Below are 13,728 nucleotides of genomic sequence, written 5' to 3' on the forward strand. Positions count from 1 at the left end.
CCGGGTCCATCGCGTGCCCCTAAGAGAACCGTCCCCTCTGGAAATAGGTTCACAGCAGCTCAGTCCCTGGGTCCCCCCTGTGCGGGCTAGGGCAGGAGACCCCGAATCCTGGCTTCCTCTCCCAGGCCTGTTGGCCTGAGGGGTGTCCTTCCGGGGGCAGGAGGTGTCCAGTGACACCCAGAGGTGAGAGGCAGAAAGGGGGCGCTGCAGGGGGTCCCTGGTGCCAGGCTGGCCTGGGGGAGCCTTCAGGACAGGCAGGCGGCGGGCAGGGGGGCGGAAGAGGGGGGTCGGGCTAAAGCAGGTGTGCTTCCCCCTTGGCTGAGCCTCCGTGGCGCCCAGAGAAGCTGCTAAAATTAAAGCTGGAATCTGAAATTCAAATGAAGAGCGAACCTTTAATTAGACCCTGGATCTAGCTGCAAACCCCCCCGGCAGCGGGCTGTGATTTTAGCAATCAGTGCATTAGACGTAGTCCGGGAGACGGCCGTTGCCTGCCGCACAAGCCACGGGCCGTGGGGGGCACCGAGGCGCCCCTTGGCCAGGGCGGAGCCCGCTCCCTGCCAGGACCCCCTGCTCGCCCTGCTCCCGGCCCCAGTGTCTCCAGGACCCCCAGCCCTGGCTCTAACCCACTGAGCCCTGCCCCCAGCCCTTTGCACACTTGCTGGGGGGCTGGATGTGGCCCAAGGAGGGAGGCCCCCCGGCGGGGCGGGGCGGGGCTGAGGGCGGGAGCCGGGGAGCTGCCCAGCGCGCCCTGCTATGAATTCCGCGCACACACATTTGCCGCTCCCCGGCTCGTGTTGTTTTGTGTGTGTGTTTTTTTCATCTTTGCCAGAGGTACAGTTAGAGATCTTTCTAGACCATTTACTTTTAAATTACCAGCCAGAAGGTGGGGGAGGGGGAGAGAAGGAAGGAAAAAGTTCGCCAGCTGATAGCTTATCAGCACGGAATCCAAATGTCACAGTGGTCGGGAAGTTGGGAGATTACATTTCCCAGCGCCCTTCATCTGCGCTGACATTTCGGGGGCTTTCTTCTCCCGAGCCCCCCCCTTGCAGAATGTGAGTGGCTCGCGCCTCTGAGGCGGCTGCTCCCCGCTTTCCCGGCGCCTGGGGCCTGTGGAGGGTCCTGGGGTATGCAGAGCTGGGGGGGTGGCGCACAGAGCTTGGGTCGTGCAGTACAAAACCCGACCCCTAAAGAGATAAAAAGGGGGGTTGCTGCAGGCCCTCCAGGAGGGCACGGCCCCCTTTCCCCAGACAGGGCAGCCTGTGCGACCCGCAGAGGCAGGAGCGGAGGTGCCCTGAGCCGCTGCCCTGACCACCCGCAGGTGGAGATGACCTGGCCCCTGCCCAGCTGGTCCCAGGCCTGGCGGGGCCGTGGGGAGCATGTGGCCGGTTCAGCCACTTACACAGCTTCCTCCCGGGGCACAAAGCCCCCCAACTCTGCCCTGCCGCCTTTTTCCTGTCTCCCCTTCTCTCTCCCCACCATCCTCCCTTCCCCCTCGCACACCTGCGCCCGTGCCTGCCCGCCCCCCTCGGCTGCAGTCAACACTGTCGCTCAGACCCGCTCCTGCCAGCCTGCGGCGGTGGGCGGGGGCGCACGGCGCATGCCCAGCCTGCCCGGCCAGAGACGTAGTAATTGGCACCTGTCAGAGCTGCAGCTCCTTTTAGAAAGTCAACGGGGGCCCTGCCGGCCCGCTGCCAGCAGGCTGGGTCTCCGTGCTAGCCTCCGCCGCGGCCCTCCCTCAGGGCTGCCCCAGCTCAGACCTAGTCACCCCGCTGCAGGGGTGTCCCCCCAGGTGGCGCCAGGGGTGGGCAGGGCCCCGGTGGGGGTCACAGAGCTCTGGGAAGGGCACCAAGGCCTCCCCAGGGGTTGCACGAGGCGCGTCCCCAGGGCAGAGGTCCGCAGCGCGCGCTCCTCACTGCCGTCCAGGTTTGCCTCCTTTGCTGGTGACTTGATGATTGGTCTTCAAGGATGTGGAGAAGGGTCGGTTTGGTTTTGGTTTCAGAATCTGGGGGGAGATATGAGTGGGGTGAGCAGGTGAGAGTCACAGGCCGCCCGAGTGAGGGGACCACACCCCGTGTCTCTGCATCTCTCTCTGTCTCTGTCTGCAATCGTCTGATTCTGAGACGTCCCCACCCCCTGGCCCCTGGCCCTCCCCTGCCTGCAGCCTCTCTGACGCCCCTCCCCATTGCCAGCCCTGACACTGCGGGGGCGGGGGGTCCCTTCTGGCAGGACGACCCTGAGATTGAGGATGTGGAAAGGGGGGCCAAGGTCAGCACCCTGAAGCTGGACTTCGTTGAGGACGCCAACTTCAAGAACAAGGTCAACTACTCGTACACAGCGGTGCAGATCCCCACGGACATCTACAAAGGCTGTGAGTGCAGCGAGGCCAGGGACGCGCCCCCACACACGGCCGGGCCAAGACCCACGGCCCGCCAGGTCCCAGGGGCCTGGCCAGTGCCAGCCACCGTCAGCCCTCCACCCAAGTCACAGGTGCTCGCCTCTCAGACTCACCCACACGCAGGCAGCAAGCGAGCCAGGCACAGCCTCGCCGAGGCTGCCGAGCATGGAGCCTCAGCCCTGTGCAGGGTCCCCCGTGTGCGCACACGCGCCCCACGCATGCATGCATGCCCAGGATGGCCCCTCACACTGGGCCACCCCACCCTCCCTCGTTCCCTGGCCCCATGTAGGAGCGATGGAGGGGCTACCTCATCAGATGGACTCAGGGACACGGGGTTCAGGGAGCAACTCCCCACAGGCAGGAACTCTGTGACAGACACTTCCCTCCTCCTCTGCTGGGGGAGGGGAGGGGGAGGAGGCTGGGATTCCAGGCTCCAGGGAGGGCAGCTTTGCACAAGGAGGAAACCAGGCCATTACAGCTAGAAGGACTTCAGTCAGACATCAGGAGGAACTTCCTGAAAGTCTTGGGAGCTGGAGGGGGAGGGGGCCAAGAGGGGAACACTAGATGGGGAGCTCTAGCAGCAGGACTCAAGGCTCCGGGGCCTCTTGGTTATGACTTAAATTGGGGGTCACCTACAGGGCCCCTCAGAGTCCAGGGTGCCCACTGGGCAGAGGGTCTGGGGACAGAGGCTGTCTCCAGAACGCAGGGAGCCTCGGGGTCCGGGCAGCCGGAGGCGGGGTGAAGGGGGGCCGTCCCCGCCCCCGCAGGCCCCTGCCCGAGCCAGTGGAGGCGCGCTATCACAAGCAGGCACCCTAATTAAAACAGGAGCTGCGCCGCCCTCCCCAGTCACCCCTCGCTACCCACACAAATTACATTTTATATGTTTTTTATTTACTGTGTCACTTTTAATTAAATCTGTAATCGCCCGCCTGAGGGGGCATGGGCCCCGTTTTCCAGCTCAGCGTGATCTGAGGGCGTGCGTGTGGGTGCGGGTGGGGCCCGGGAGCAGGCTCTGTTGGGGGGGGGGGGCGGGCTGGAGTGTTTGCACACGTGTGTCTGGTGGTGAATGTGTGTGCGCGCGTTGTCTGGGCAGCTACGGGGACAGCCCCGCCGGGCCAGGGGTCTTCTCCTGGCCCCTGACCTGAGCCAGGACCACCCTCGGCCAGCAGCTAGGCGAGCTCCCAGGACCATCTGCTCTAAGCCTCTCACTGTGCAGATGGGGAAACTGAGGCCCTGGCACGGGGGGTGGGGGGACCTGCCAGGGGGACCCTCCCAGGACAGACGGGGCTGGGTGAAGCGCCTGACTTTATCTTTTTCCTTAAAGAGAAAAATAGAAACTGTTCAACTCACTAAGTTTCTAAATTAGGAACAAGACCATAACAGCGTTCAGTAGGCACAGCCAACGCCAGAAATGTGTTTTGTTTTCCCATTACGGTCAGTTACGGGAAGCTGCGGCCAGAGGGGAGTGAGCGCGGGGGGAAGGGGGGCTCAGACCAGGCACCTCAGAGGCGCCTCTGGGGGGAGCGGGTGCAGGGAGGAGGCCCAGGGAGGTGTGGTGCCAGCTGTGGGCAGAGCCCGGAGCGTGTGTCTCTAACCCCCAGCGCTGCACCTGCTCGCCAGGTGTCTGTGTCCGTGTTTGGGCTGCGCTCTGAGCAGGCCCTTCCTGGCTTTCCCTTGCGGTGGGTCTCTGACCAGGACCATGAGGGGGGCTCCCCCAGGGGAGGGCTGAGTGCCCGACTCCACTGGGTGTTGTAGTCCTACAGGCAGAGATGGGTACACTGCCCCGTGAGACCACAGGCCACGCACACTGGCACTTTGAGGGCTGTCTGAGGGGGGCAGGGGCACTGCTCCGGCCACCTGAGTCCCTGCCCCTGGTGGAGGGGTCACAGGCTCTGTGAGTGCACATGGGGCGGAGGGGGGGTCTGGCCACAGGGTTGGGGGAAGGGAGGGGGTAAATGTCGTGCGGACTGTGAGGACAGGACCCACTGGTGTCCCCTGTAGGTGCAGAGTGGGTGCAGGGATGAGCATGGGAGCAGGTGGATTGGGGGGTGAGGGGATCCCACCCGTGGCTGGAGTGACAGAGCTTAGGTGCAGGTCTGCCTGGTGGGAGTGCAGGCCCTGTGCGCGTGCGCATGCGTGTGTGCATGTGTGTGTGTGCGTGTGAGCCCGCGTGCCTGGGCGGGAGCGGGAGCCTGGCGCAGACCCTGCCCCTCCGAGAACCCCGCCCGCCTGCTCCTGGCCCGGCTGATTAATCACGGAGCTGAGTGGCTTCCAGCTTATCAGGCACCTTAAGAGCTGAATAATTCCAGCCCCACCATCGCGCCCTTAATTGCTTTCTTGTGGCTGCGGCCCGGAGTGCATGCTGATGGGTGAGCTCCCGGGGGACGCCACCAGCGCGGGCAGCACGCTGGGTCGGGGTCCAGCCCACAGCTCCCGGGGCCACAGGCCACAGCTGCCCGGCCGGGCTGTGGGGCCGCCGAAGGGTGGGCTGAGCCGTGGCTTAGGAGGGTGAGGACCAGGCGCTCCCCTGAGGAGCTGGCAGCCCCGTGGTGAGGGAGGGGGAGCCCGGGAGGCAGAGAGCGCGTGAGGCTTCCACGTGGGGGCACGGGCGTGGGTGTCATCGGGTGAGGCTCAGGGGGGGCAGCCCAGGCGCACCCCACCCCACCCCCCGCTCCCCCCGCAGCCACCGTCATCCTCAACGAGCTCAACTGGACGGAGGCCCTGGAGACCGTGTTCACCGAGAACCGCCGGCGCGACCCCACGCTGCTGTGGCAGGCCTTCGGCAGCGCCACCGGGGTCACCCGCTACTACCCAGGTGGGTGCCAGCCCGCCCCGCCCCGTCCACTCGGCACCGCCCCGCCCCGTCCACTCGGCACCGCCCCCACCTGTCCACTCGGCACCGCCCCCGCCCCGTCCACTCGGCACCGCCCCGCCCCGTCCACTCGGCACCGCCCCCGCCCCGTCCACTCGGCACCGCCCCCACCTGTCCACTCGGCACCGCCCCCACCCGTCCACTCGGCACCGCCCCCACCTGTCCACTCGGCACCGCCCCCGCCCCGTCCACTCGGCACCGCCCCGCCCCGTCCACTCGGCACCGCCCCCGCCCCGTCCACTCGGCACCGCCCCACCTGTCCACTCGGCACCGCCCCCACCCGTCCACTCGGCACCGCCCCCACCTGTCCACTCGGCACCGCCCCCACCCGTCCACTCGGCACCGCCCCGCCCCGTCCACTCGGCACCGCCCCCACCCGTCCACTCGGCACCGCCCCCGCCCCGTCCACTCGGCACCGCCCCACCTGTCCACTCGGCACCGCCCCCGCCCCGTCCACTCGGCACCGCCCCCGCCCCGTCCACTCGGCACCGCCCCGCCCGTCCACTCGGCACCGCCCCCACCTGTCCACTCGGCACCGCCCCCACCCGTCCACTCGGCACCGCCCACTCCTGGGCCTGTGGGGTGGGATGGTCACCCACAACTGCCGCCTGCGTGGGGCCGGGCCCTTCCCTGCCAGACCCGCTCACCCCTTTCCCCTACAGCCACTCCGTGGCGAGCCCCCAAGAAAATCGACCTGTACGACGTCCGAAGGAGACCCTGGTGAGTGAGCAAGGGGGGGCTGGGCAGGGACACCCCCTGGCTCCCGCCTCCCGCCCGCCGCCTCCCGCCCGATATCCAGGCTGCGAGCAGGGCGCAGCCAGCTCTATCCAATTTTCATTTCACACATCGTTGCCACTGGAAAATGGATCCCATCACCCAGGCAGGCCTCCCAGCTGCCTCTGCCCCGTCCACTGCCTGGCACCCCACCCCCTCGGGACTGAGGGATGGGACAGTGCAGGTTGGGGGGGGCGTATCCTCTGTGGGGTCGGCCAGCCCCCCGTAGCTGAGCCCTCCCCTCCGCTCTGCCTCTCCCGCCAGAAGCCACGACCTTCCCCCTCCCTGCCACCTGCTCAGTCCTGCGCACAGGACTCTGCCCTTGGGACCCCGTCCTGGGCTGGGAACACGAGAGGCCCCCGAGACCAGGGACCGTGCCTCCAGCCCCCTCTCTGGGTCACCTGCTCCCCCTCCTCGCGGTCGCTCACGTGCTGGGGGGCCAGGTCACGCATGTCATGGGCAAGGACGGTTTTATGAAATGCGGTACCCTCAGTGCCCAGAGCCCCGGTGGCCCACGCAGGGGCCGCCCCGTGGAATCAGTTGAGGCGGGTGGGGGTGGGAGGAGGGAGCCGCCGGTCCCAGCGCGGCTGGCCCTCACCGGAGCCTCTGTGGGCAGGTACATCCAGGGGGCCTCCTCCCCCAAGGACATGGTCATCATCGTGGACGTGTGAGTGAGCCATGTGGCCGATGGGGTGGGGGCGGAGCGAGGGCTGGAACCTGCTGCCCGGGGCATCGTGGGGGGGGTGGCAGGAGGACCCCTGAGGCCCACCCCGCCGCCCGCGACCTCCCCAGGAGCGGCAGCGTCAGCGGCCTGACCCTGAAGCTCATGAAGACGTCCGTGTGCGAGATGCTGGACACGCTCTCGGACGACGACTACGTGAACGTGGCCTCGGTGGGTGCCGGGGCGGCAGGGGGGCCTGCCACGGGTCCCCCCACCCCCCAAGCCCCGGGCCGGGCCGTCACCCCCCTCGCTGTCCCTGCAGTTCAACGAGAAGGCGCAGCCCGTGTCCTGCTTCACGCACCTGGTGCAGGCCAACGTGCGCAACAAGAAGGTGTTCAAGGAGGCCGTGCAGGGCATGGTGGCCAAGGGCACCACGGGCTACAAGGCCGGCTTCGAGTACGCCTTCGACCAGCTGCAGAACGTGAGCCCGCGGCCGGGGCGGGAGGGCCCGGGCTCGGTGACACCGGGGAAATCAAGACGAATGGCCTTGTTAGCACCCAACAGGCAGCTCCGGCCGCCGGCACCATCTGCTGTGGGAGCCGGGCCAGCGGGTCAGGCCTGCGGGGGAGGGAGGCCCATCCCCCCCCCCCCACCAGGAGGGGCCAAGAGCCACCTGACCCCACCCCCCCTCCTGCCCAGTCCAACATCACCCGCGCCAACTGCAACAAGATGATCATGATGTTCACGGACGGGGGCGAGGACCGCGTGCAGGACGTCTTTGAGAAGTACAACTGGCCCAACCGCACGGTGAGGCCCGGGGCGGGGGTGGGGGCGGGGGCGGGGGCAGGGGCGGGGGCGGGCTGCGCTCTGGCGGCCGCGGCCGTGACCTCGGGTCCCAAACAGGTGCGCGTGTTCACCTTCTCCGTGGGGCAGCACAACTACGACGTCACGCCCCTGCAGTGGATGGCCTGCGCCAACAAAGGTACCTCTGCCGGCAGCCCTGGCGTCACCGCTTTCCCTCGTGTCGGGCCGGCTGTCCGCCTGTCCGTGCGAAGGTCCAGCTGCTTGTGCATCCACTGTCTGTGCATCTTCCCACACACGTGACTGTCCACCTCTCTCTGTGTGGCCAACTTGTCCATCTGACCGAGCGTCTTTTCGCCCCTCTGTCTGAGTGCCCGCCGCCCCTCTGTCTGAGTGCCCGCCGCCCCTCTGTCTCACAGCTTGTCCGCCCCTCTGTCTGAGTGCCCGCCGCCCCTCTGTCTCGCAGCTTGTCTGCTCCTGTGTCTGTTTGCTGGTCAGTCTGTCTCTCCACACACTTGGGCCTGTCCCCTGGGTGGGCCCTGAGGGTCACTGCCCGCCTAGAACGAGGGACTCCAGGCCTCGGCTCCTCTGTCTCCCCAGCTCTGCTTCCTCACACCCCTGCACTCACAGTCCCTCCCCGGGGTCCGTTGGCGGGCGATGGCAGGGAGCACTGACGGGACATGATTCAGGGGAAGTGCCACCAGAAAGAGAGGGAGCCTAAGGGACAAGTCAGGGCTGCAGGCACACCCCGGGGCACAGCTCCCGTGTGGAGTCCTGAGCAGCCCCCTCTGCCTCGCCTTCCCTCACAGGTTACTATTTTGAGATCCCTTCCATCGGAGCCATCCGCATCAACACACAGGTGAGCCGGCCGGCCCCCTCCTCCCAGCCCCCTGCTGCCAGGGGGACAGCGCCTGGGATGAGCTGCTGTGCTGTGGGGTGAGCGCGCCCCCTGGTGGCCTGAGGATGCACGGGGAGGCGGAACAGGGGAGGGACCGTGGGAGGGACCCAGTGACCCCTGGCCGCTGTCCCTTCCGCAGGAATATCTGGACGTACTGGGCAGGCCCATGGTGCTGGCGGGCAAGGAGGCCAAGCAGGTGCAGTGGACCAACGTGTACGAGGACGCGCTGGTAAGGCTCCGGGGGGGGCCGGGTGCCCTTCCCGGCCGAGGTGCCCGCAGAGTCCTGCCCCTGAGGGCCTCCTGGTGGGGTAAACCCAGCAGAGGAGCAAGAAAGGCCGCTCGCTCCTCTGCTCCGAACACGGGGCGGGGCCCGGCTGGCCACAGACCACCATCCTGCTCTCCCTGCAGGGGCTGGGGCTGGTGGTGACAGGGACCCTCCCAGTGTTCAACCTGACGCAGGATGGCCCTGGGGAGAAGAAGGTGAGGGGCTCCACGGGGAGGACGAGGCGTGGCGGGAAGGGCGGGCATGGAGGAGGGATAGGTAGACCTATGGGACCGCTTGTGAGAGCTGCTTGAAGCCTTGGGCATGGGGTGGGCAGGGGGCTCCCGTGGGGTTGAGCCTGTGACAGACCCCGCCTCTGCTCCCAGAACCAGCTGATCCTGGGCGTGATGGGTATTGATGTGGCGCTGAATGACATCAAGAGGCTGACTCCCAACTACACCGTGAGTGTCGCCCCGCTCTGCCTCCCGTGGGGACACGGCCGGGCCCCGCACAGGAGGCTGGTGGCGATCAGACAACCCGTGGAGACCTCTGAGTTCAGGCAGTCAGGGAAGGCTTCCGGAGGAGGTGACCTTGGGCCTAGAGCTGGGGTGGGCAAACTTCCTGTGATGGGCCAGACTGTGACTGCTTGAGGCCCCGCCAGCCTCAGTGCGCACATTTCCGCTCCATCTGCGGCTCCATTGGGAACAGGCCCCAGACCAAACAAACGGGCGTGGCCTGCTCTAGCGCGATTGGCTTGCGGACACTGACATGTGAGCTTCCGGTAATTTCCGCTTGTCATGAAACAGAAGTGTGCTTTTGATCTTTTCAAGCATTTAAAAATGTCAAAGCCGTTTGCAGCTGACAGCTAGATAGGAGCAGGCGGCGAGCAGGTGTGGCCCCGAGGCTGTAGTTTGACGCCTCCCAGCCGTTGCATGGCAGGAGTGGCCTGGGTAGAAAGGCGGGGAAGGCAGAGGGGATTCTCTGGACAAAAGCCTGAATGTGAAAAACAGAATTCTAAGCCAGGGCAGGGGCAGGGCAGTGTGGCTGCCCAGGCCTGTGAGTTGTGAAAGGGGTGGGGGGTGGGGGGGTATGACCACATCCTTACACCTGAGCCACACGCAGGCCCCATGTCATTGGGCTCCAGGTGCACTGAGAAAACTGCCAAGAGGTGAGGGTGGGTCCAGGAGGGAGCCCCAGGCCTGTGGGACCCGGGGTCCGCTCCTCCCCTGTGCCTCTCCTGAGATGGGCACCAGGAGGAGGCAGGAGGGGGTGGGGCCAGTGGAGGTGGAGCCCCGCTTACTGACAGCTCCATTAGAACCAGGGATGGGGAGAAGCCCAGGCTGCCAGGTGAGTGGTGGTCGCACGGAGCTGGTCAGCCAGGCCAGGGCTGCTTGGAGAGGGGCACCGGCCTGCTGGGCTGGGCTTGAGAAGCAGGCTTGGGGCCCCGTAGCATGTGGGGGCCCGGCCCAGGCAGGTAGGTGGCACCCCTCGGCGGCATGGAAGGCAGGATAAGGAAAAGCTCTAGAGACCAGGGAACCCCTGCCCAGCTTCCAGGCCCTGAGCCCCCCAACTTATACCCCCAGCTTGGAGCCAACGGCTACGTGTTTGCCATTGACTTGAACGGCTACGTGTTGCTGCACCCCAACCTCAAGCCCCAGGTGAGCCATGCGAGTGGCCTGGAGGGGGGTGGACCCTGTGAGATGGGGCCTCTGACTTCCTGCCTGGCCCGCCCCCCCCCCCCAGACCACCAACTTCCGGGAGCCCGTGACTCTGGACTTCTTGGATGCAGAGCTGGAAGATGAGAATAAGGAGGAGGTGAGGAAGGAGGGGAGCAGGGGTGCGGCGCCCAGAGTGGAGGAAGGCAGGGCCCCACCCTCACGTCTCTGGCTCTTGCAGATCCGTCGGAGCATGATCGACGGCAACAAGGGCCACAAGCAGATCAGAACATTGGTCAAGTCCCTGGACGAGGTGAGACAGTGGCAGGGACAGTGGCAGGCGGACATGGTCCTCCCCGGCCCCACCCGCCTGCTGGCCCAGGTGCCTGACCCCGCCTCTCCTCCCAGCGGTACATCGATGAGGTGATGCGGAACTACACCTGGGTGCCCATAAGGAGCACCAACTACAGGTGAGTGGGGCCACGGTGGGGCCGGCAGGGAAAGGCGGGGGGGGCCCCAAGCCCAGCCGGCCCCACACCAGAGTGCAGTGAGGCACCTGCAGCCGGGCGCTCCCATCTTCCCCCCCATCCCCCCCTCCCCCCCGCGACACTCAGTCCCCAAGGGCCTCTCCTGGGAGCACAGGATCCGCCGCTTCCCTGCGAACCCCTCCCGCCCCTCCTGCCCAGATGGTACCCTGGGTGTCTGCATCCCAATGTCTCCCTCAGCACATTCACGGGCCTGCTCTCCGGCAGGCAGCACAGCCCGACCAGGTCCCTGTGGCTCAGGCCCAGGCAGTGTCCGAGCCTCATTCACATCCCATCCCTGCCTGAGCTGCCCCCCATGTTAGTGCCAGCCCTGCTTTCAGCGGCTCTCAGCTCTCGGTGGCCTGAGTCTCTGGGGGCTGCGGGCCCTCCCCCCCAAGCAGCGCCCCAGCCTAGCTCACTGACAGTGTTCTGCCCCTGGTGAGCTTGCTGCTGGCCAGATGGAGGAGGCTGGCGGGGCAGTTGGTATGTTGGGGGGGGCCTCTGGGCGTGAAGGGTCGGGTGGAAATTTGCTTTGGGGCTGGAAGTTCTGAGGCCTCGAGGAGAAGATGGGGAGTGGAGGGTCCAGGCCCCAAGGCCGTGGATCTCCCACCACTAAACAGGGGAAGACGTACCTGGGGTCAGGGGAGGGGAGGCCACAGCCTGGGTCTTCACCCAGCTCCAAGGCCATGGGGAGGGGGTGCCAAGGTGCCCGCCTCTCCCCAGCAGTGACCTGCGCCCCTCCCTCCCCCCAGCCTAGGGCTCGTGCTCCCTCCCTACAGCACCTTCTACCTCCAAGCCAATCTCAGCGACCAGATCCTGCAGGTCAAGTGTAAGTGGCCAGCCCCTGCCTGTGCCCTGCACCCCTGCCTCCGCCCCGCACCCTGGCACCCTGGCACCTGGCTGGCCTCGGGCAGTGTAGCCAGCTGCCTGCAGCCAGGAGGCCCCTCCCGCCCGTCTGCCTGTCCCCAGGCGCCCGCAGGCTGGGCGCCAGCCCGGAAAGTCTGTGGACTCTGCATGCTTGCCTTTGCTCAGATTCGGTTCCAGAGCATTCTCTCATGGCTTCCGTTGAGGTTCTGTTTTTGGTTTCTCCTACTCCGTGTCTTCCCTCCTTGGCCTCACCCCTCCCCCCCGCGCACCCCTGGGGTGCATTCCTGGAGAACACGCTCCCCTCACCCCCTTCTTCTCCCTGCAGCTCTCACCCCGGGCGCCAACACCGGGTCTCCCCCCTCGCCCTTCTGCTGTTCCCCCATCATCCTCACTCACCTTGCTCCTCATCTTTCTCCCTCCCTCTCCCCCTTTCCTTCCTTCCCCTTCCTTCTCTTTCCCCTCCCTCACCCCCCCTTCTCTATCTCCCTCTCTTCCCCCCCTTTCTGCTCACTCCTTCCCTCCCTCCCTCCCTCCCTCCCTCCCTCTCCCACTCTCTGCCTGTGGCTCACCCCTGCATGGCCCACCCACCCTGGGCCTCCGGGAGCCTGTGGCCCCGCCTGCCCACCACCGAGGTCACGGGGAGGGAGGCTGGGGCTCCGGCCCCCTCGGGCGATCCCCACCTGCCTGGCCCACTGGGGCGCATCTCCTTTGAGCTTCCTCGCTCTCTCTCTTTCTCTCTCACGTCGTTTTTTTGCAAGAAGTTTCCTTTCGGTATGATGATAAGACACAATATTTTCATTCAAACGGCCATTGAATAAAATATTGTTTGTGCCCCTCCCCTCCCCCTCCCCCTTTTCGTTTGTTTTTGTGTTTGTGTTGTTTTGTTTTCCTCGCTTTCTCTCTTGGTGGACTGTCCCAGTGCCAATCAGCAAACTGAAGGGCAAGTATATTCAGAACCAGTGCACCCCCCTCCCCACCCCACCCGCCCTCACGCCCCTGCTTGCCCCCCTCCCTGCCCAGGACCGGCCACACCCCTGCTCTCCAGGGCCCCCTCCCAGCATCCCCCTGGCTCCCCCAGTTCTTGCCTTTCCTCGGATCCCTACTAGAGCCAGCGGCCCTCTCCCCGGCCCTACCAGCAGGGCGGTTCTCCAACGTGTTCTGAGAGCTCAGGCCCCTCTCACCCTCCTGGCTCCCTCTGGGCCGGTCCCCCCCTTCTCTGTCCCTGGAAGACAACTCAACAGTGGGAGCAGGGCTGGAGGCCTCTGCACCACCCCCACCCAGCAGTGCAGGGGCCTAAGACGCAGGGGGCAGACCAGGCCTCAGAGGGACTGTGTGACGCTCGCGGGAAAGGGCCAGCCACGCAGGCTTCCTGGGGAAGCGCTTTCCCTGATCGCCCGCGCTGGCTGCAGGGGAGACGGAGGCTCTGAGGCCCGTGGGCAGGACAGGGCAGCAGCCAGACCGCCTGGCCAGCAAGGCAGCCCGGACCTTCCTGGGCGCTGGCCATGGTGCTGAAACCCAGAGCCGTGGCTCAGGCCACCAGCCCAGCCCTGCGCTGGGCGCTCTCTGCCCCTGGGGAGGTGGGCAGGTTGGAGAAGGAGTCCAGTGAAGGCAGACACAGGGCGGTGCCCCTGACTGGGGAAGGAAGGGGATCTTTCTGGACCCCAAGGGCCAACAAAAGAGCTGGGAGGGATCCAGCTGGATGTGAAGAGCAGGGTCTGGCGCTCAGAGGTGCCCAGGTAAGAATCCCGGGAAAGGAAGGCAGTGAACGTGCGGGCCTGGTGAGAATGAGGGGGGGAGAGCAGCAGGCCAGGGACTGCCACTGTGCAGACACGCTCCCCCCCCCCCCGCGAAGGGAATACACCTGCCCCCGCGAGCCGGGGTGGGGGTGAGGGACAGGCCCCACTTCCACTGGCTTGAGTTGTCTTTTCTCCCCTCTGCACCCCTCCCAGGGACCCCAGAACTGCAGGGCCCTGGTAACAGTGACAACCATAGCACAGCCTCCCTTCCTGCTCCCCACCT

At 66.3% G+C, this 13,728-nt stretch overlaps 1 protein-coding gene across 2 annotated transcripts in view; it reads left to right on the forward strand.

Annotated features, from left to right (window-relative positions):
- The window catches only part of CACNA2D2 (calcium voltage-gated channel auxiliary subunit alpha2delta 2), a 109,562-nt gene that overhangs the window by 86,963 nt on the left and 8,871 nt on the right, over positions 1–13,728 (forward strand). For both annotated transcript variants that reach the window (XM_036333458.1, XM_036333459.1), the window contains exons 6-22: positions 2,227–2,368; positions 5,079–5,210; positions 5,930–5,987; positions 6,658–6,708; positions 6,834–6,933; positions 7,025–7,183; positions 7,402–7,509; positions 7,606–7,684; positions 8,313–8,362; positions 8,541–8,630; positions 8,810–8,881; positions 9,050–9,124; positions 10,247–10,321; positions 10,407–10,478; positions 10,560–10,631; positions 10,727–10,788; positions 11,595–11,671. In XM_036333458.1, the coding sequence (XP_036189351.1) occupies positions 2,227–2,368; positions 5,079–5,210; positions 5,930–5,987; positions 6,658–6,708; positions 6,834–6,933; positions 7,025–7,183; positions 7,402–7,509; positions 7,606–7,684; positions 8,313–8,362; positions 8,541–8,630; positions 8,810–8,881; positions 9,050–9,124; positions 10,247–10,321; positions 10,407–10,478; positions 10,560–10,631; positions 10,727–10,788; positions 11,595–11,671 (1,474 nt within the window). The remainder of the gene's footprint in view (positions 1–2,226; positions 2,369–5,078; positions 5,211–5,929; positions 5,988–6,657; positions 6,709–6,833; positions 6,934–7,024; positions 7,184–7,401; positions 7,510–7,605; positions 7,685–8,312; positions 8,363–8,540; positions 8,631–8,809; positions 8,882–9,049; positions 9,125–10,246; positions 10,322–10,406; positions 10,479–10,559; positions 10,632–10,726; positions 10,789–11,594; positions 11,672–13,728) is intronic.

The sequence above is a fragment of the Myotis myotis genome, unplaced genomic scaffold (assembly GCF_014108235.1).
Source record: "Myotis myotis isolate mMyoMyo1 unplaced genomic scaffold, mMyoMyo1.p scaffold_m19_p_13, whole genome shotgun sequence".
Lineage (NCBI taxonomy): Eukaryota > Metazoa > Chordata > Mammalia > Chiroptera > Vespertilionidae > Myotis > Myotis myotis.